A 4,631-nucleotide genomic window follows, 5' to 3' on the forward strand; every position below is an offset into this window, starting at 1 on the left:
CAACGTTCCAGATCCCACTATCACTATTGAAATCTGATAACATCAACCATCCTCGATTTTTTATCAAACATTAAATCATCAAACCTTCACCCATATTTTTTAAACGTTAGTGTTAACAAATCACATGTTTTTCTGTGTAAAATATCCTACACGCATTCAATGTATCATTTACTCACATGAATACCAGTATATCTGTAATTGTATAATTTTTCACATTAATTTTGTATATTTATAAACGAACAAAATTATCTAAACATATTTAAAAAGAAACAATGTACAGCACTGAAAATATTTTATTTCCATTTTCAGAAACTTATACAGAAAACGCATATGTACATTGTTAATGAATTATCTTCAATCATCAAGGACAACTAAGTTTTGCAGCTGTCTTCAATATATAAATACCAAATATACACATATATGTGATCTCAACTATCGAGCATCAATAATGAAGTTAATGTTTTTGTTTGTTTGTTGTGAAGCACAAACCTACACAATGGGTTATCTGTGCTGTGCTCAAGTGGGTATCGAAACCTAATTTTTAGCGTTATAAGCCCTCAGACTTACAACTGAGTCGGAGTTTGAAAAGAAATACGAAATAAAAACAAAAGTTTTGTTTATTTGAAGTTAAACACAAAGCTGCACAATGGGCTATCTGTGCTCTGCCCACCACGGGTATCAAAATCCGGTTTCCAGCGTTGTACGTCCGCAGACATACCGCTGTGTCACTGGGTGGCAAAAAAAAATAAACTGCCAAAAAAGAGGGTATGCTTTTGTTTAAACAAGAGACAGTGACTATACTTAGACAAACTGATTGTTCCAGCAATATAATTTACATGTACGTTTCTAATAAACTCCTACCTTTGTTGACTTTAAAAGAAAAATGTACATATTAAAACCTTTGAAATATTTTTATTCAAGAAAAAAAAACCGCATAAATCACTTCTACTAATGAGAAAATATCATTGCACAAAATTATCATAATTGAAAGGAATGCTGCCATTTCGACATAACTTTATAATTTATCATTTTATATACAGTTCAAACATAATTAACTTTAAAAATTTTAAATACTTTGTTTTATCATTCGTAAAATGTATTTAACTTGAACTATGTAAGTGATACATAAACCTCGCTTTTATGATTTCTCTCACTTAAAATCACCAAATATCAGGAGAAAGATTCTTTGTATTTCTAATAGTATTATACTAATGTATATGTTTATCATTTGAAGATTTTTCTTCTTTTTTTCTCATGTACCAAAAACTCCTAACCAATTTATAACTGCAGCAAAAAAAAAAGTCATCGTACCCAGCTTTTAGATTTATTTTGAAATAATGAACTGGTTTATTTTATATGGAATTTTTGAATTGGAATGGATACGAAATTTAAACTAACACAATAAAAGATACTGCTATCAACAGATAAAAAATAAAGATTTGTTATTCTATACTTGAGAACAATACAGATGTCGCTACCGTCAAAATTCTTCGTGAGAAACTTAAACTGATCGCCATTCCGATAGAACAATTACCATGAATATTGCGAATCATTTCAGCTCTAAATATTGAAACGTAAAATATGATAAAAATTAATTTTCTGACGCAGTACTAAATAAAACATGTTCTGTGGTATTTTGTTGACGTAGTGTGAGTAAACTTAAAAAGTGGGTCCCCGTTATCAATGTAAATTACAATTGGATGTCTAAAAGAAATCGCATTAAAACTAGGTAAAACACAATATGAAATTATTTGTATTGTTTCCGAAACAGCAGGAAAAAAAAGAACTAATGAGAAATTAGAGACACAAAATGATTTGCTGTTTGAGTTACACGAGAGACACGAAATGATTTGCTGTTTGAGTTACACGAGAGACACAAAATGATTTGCTGTCTAAGTCCCACTAGAGACACAAAATGATTTGCTGTCTGAGCTACACGAGAGACACGAAATGATTTGCTGTCTGAGTTACACGAGAGACACAAAATGATTTGCTGTCTACGTCACACTAGAGACACAAAATGATTTGCTGGCTAAGTCACACTAGAGACACAAAATGATTTGCTGTCTAAGTCACACTAGAGACACAAAATGATTTGCTGTTTGAGTTACACGAGAGACACAAAATGATTTGCTGTCTAAGTCCCACTAGAGACACAAAATGATTTGCTGTCTAAGTCACACTAGAGACACAAAATGATTTGCTGTCTAAGTAACACTAGAGACACAAAATGATTTGCTGTCTAAGTCACACTAGAGACACAAAATGATTTGCTGTCTGAGTTACACTAGAGACCAGCGTCGAGTAAATCTTGACGGGGAAAAACTACTCTCAACTGTTTAGTCTAGTTTGTTACTTCAAAAAAATAATGATGTATATCAAGTAAAAAACAAACATCAAATCAAACAGAGTACAGGGAAGGCCAAAACAATTATAATCAAACCGGAAATTAATCAGATTCAAAAATTCCAGACACAGTGTCATACAAACCAATGGTTAATCAAATAAGATTGGAGATTTTTGTGTTCATACTTGATTCATCTGATAAAAATCTGAAGCAAGCCACATATGACGAAATACTGACAGTTAATCGTTTCTGAGTGCTAATCAGATTTGACATCAACGTCTGCTTGTAAGTTACTTAACTACATGGCACAGGTTATTGCACGTTGCGACATTCCAAGACTGAGAGAAGTTTGGGGCAATTCAGTTTTTACGAAACACGAAACGGCCCAGTTATCTACAACTAAAATACACTATGCACACAAGTTAGCGAGTAATGACTTAGAAAATCTCAGATTACTGATCAACTCCGTAATCTCTGTTAGCGTAGAAGACATTCGTGTTCTTTGTTACCCATCAAACAAAGGTTATGCTACAAGATGACTTAATGGGAAGCCACCTGGAGGACAAACTTAGTACTGACTAACGGCAGTGCCATAACGTCTACTCCTGAAGAAACTCCCAATTCATGAAGGCAGATGGCGTCTGTACATCCTTCAAGCGTAAAGTAAACATTTTCTTTTTTTACATGTGTATGAACGGCGTCATGTCACGGTGTCCGTCTTTTTTTTTTTTTTACAATCTGATACCTAGATTTTAGTTTGTTTATCAGTGTCCAATGGTCACTTTACGAGGAATCTGTGTCGTCCAGTTCATTATGAACAGGGACTGTAGTATGGTTGTACAAGCCCTGGGCCATTAGCTGTAGAGCTAGGGTGTTAGTATGGCCGGTGGCCTTCTTAATCTTGGCCCGTTTATTCTGAAACCAGATCTTGATCTGGGACTCGTTAAGCTGTAACTCACGAGCTAAGTCTTGTCGTCTCTTTTCTGTCAGGTAGCGGTTTTCTTGGAATTCTGCCTTAAGTCGAGCTAGCTGGTCTGTTGTGAAGGCCGTCCTTGGACGTTTCTCGTCCGACTTTATCTTTTTTTTTGACCTTCGAGACCTTGGCCCTGGTAAGAAAAAATAAAATAATAAGAGCACGTAAGAAGGGAAGTTTCTAACACAATACAATATGGGAAAGAGAAGAGTGTGGAAAGTGGAAATTTCATTACGTCGAAAATATAACCCGTCTAATTTGCAATTAACTGTCTAAAAAAATCTGTTTAACGGTAAGTCTACGGATTTACAACGCTAGAATCAGGGGTTCGATTCCCTCCTCGGTGGACACAACAAATAGCTCGATGTGGTATTGCTATAAACACACATACTCAGGACGGTTTTGCTTTCATTGACACTGCTATAAAATCGGGAAGTGTCTCTGAAAATCAGTGTCACTTGATAACCTTCATTTAATTCCACGTTACTATAACCTAGAAATAAAATCGATGAGAAGATTAAAAAAACTTGATTTACTTGTTGAAATTTACAAATAAAAAAAAACAAGACTCTCATGACACTTTCCTACAAAGTCGTGGTTGTACAGCCCTAAATTTTTCTCTCTCCTATGCGTATCTCTTTATAACACAACGCTAGAATCAGGGGTTCGATTCCCCCTCGGTGGACACAGCAAATAGCTCGATGTGGTATTGCTATAAACACACATACTCAGGACGGTTTTGCTTCCACTTTTTATCCACATAAACAGACGTTGGATGCTTACTTTAGCGATATAACATTGGTTTGGCATTCAACGCGTTGTGAAACTGATATTTGTTAAAAATAGAGAATACATAAGTATATAAGAAATAATAGTGAATAGTGATAATAATTTAGTTTCAGTTATATTAATTTACAATAAATAAGTAGAGAAATGAGCACTTTGAATATTTGACACAGACACAAAAGGTGATTCACGCTCAGGAGTCCCCCGATGGGACAGCGGTAAGTCTACGGATTTTGTTTGCTTGAAACCTCCCCCTTCTTACAATGTAACGCCTTTAGTTTTATGAAACATGTGACACACTTCAGTTACAGTTAATAGTTAATAAAAATGTTTGCTTGAAACCTCCCCCTTCTTACAATGTAACGCCTTTAGTTTTATGAAACATGTGACACACTTCAGTTACAGTTAATAGTCTCTAAAAATGTTTGCTTGAAACCTCCCCTTCTTACAATGTAACGCCTTTAGTTTTATGAAACATGTAACACACTTCAGTTACAGTTAATAGTCTCTAGCTGTAGATAAACG

General features: G+C 34.5%; 1 protein-coding gene across 1 annotated transcript; it reads right to left on the reverse strand.

Moving 5' to 3' along the window:
• Window positions 1-3,130: 3,130 nt before the first annotated feature.
• Window positions 3,131-3,453, reverse strand: LOC106472498 (homeobox protein engrailed-like A; the record flags this gene model as incomplete). Its single annotated transcript, XM_013933154.1, has 1 exon — window positions 3,131-3,453. A coding segment is annotated over one exon (323 nt), but the record flags the coding sequence as incomplete, so codon positions are not given.
• Window positions 3,454-4,631: the final 1,178 nt, after the last annotated feature.

Source organism: Limulus polyphemus, unplaced genomic scaffold (assembly GCF_000517525.1).
Source record: "Limulus polyphemus unplaced genomic scaffold, Limulus_polyphemus-2.1.2 Scaffold5383, whole genome shotgun sequence".
Classification (NCBI taxonomy): domain Eukaryota; kingdom Metazoa; phylum Arthropoda; class Merostomata; order Xiphosura; family Limulidae; genus Limulus; species Limulus polyphemus.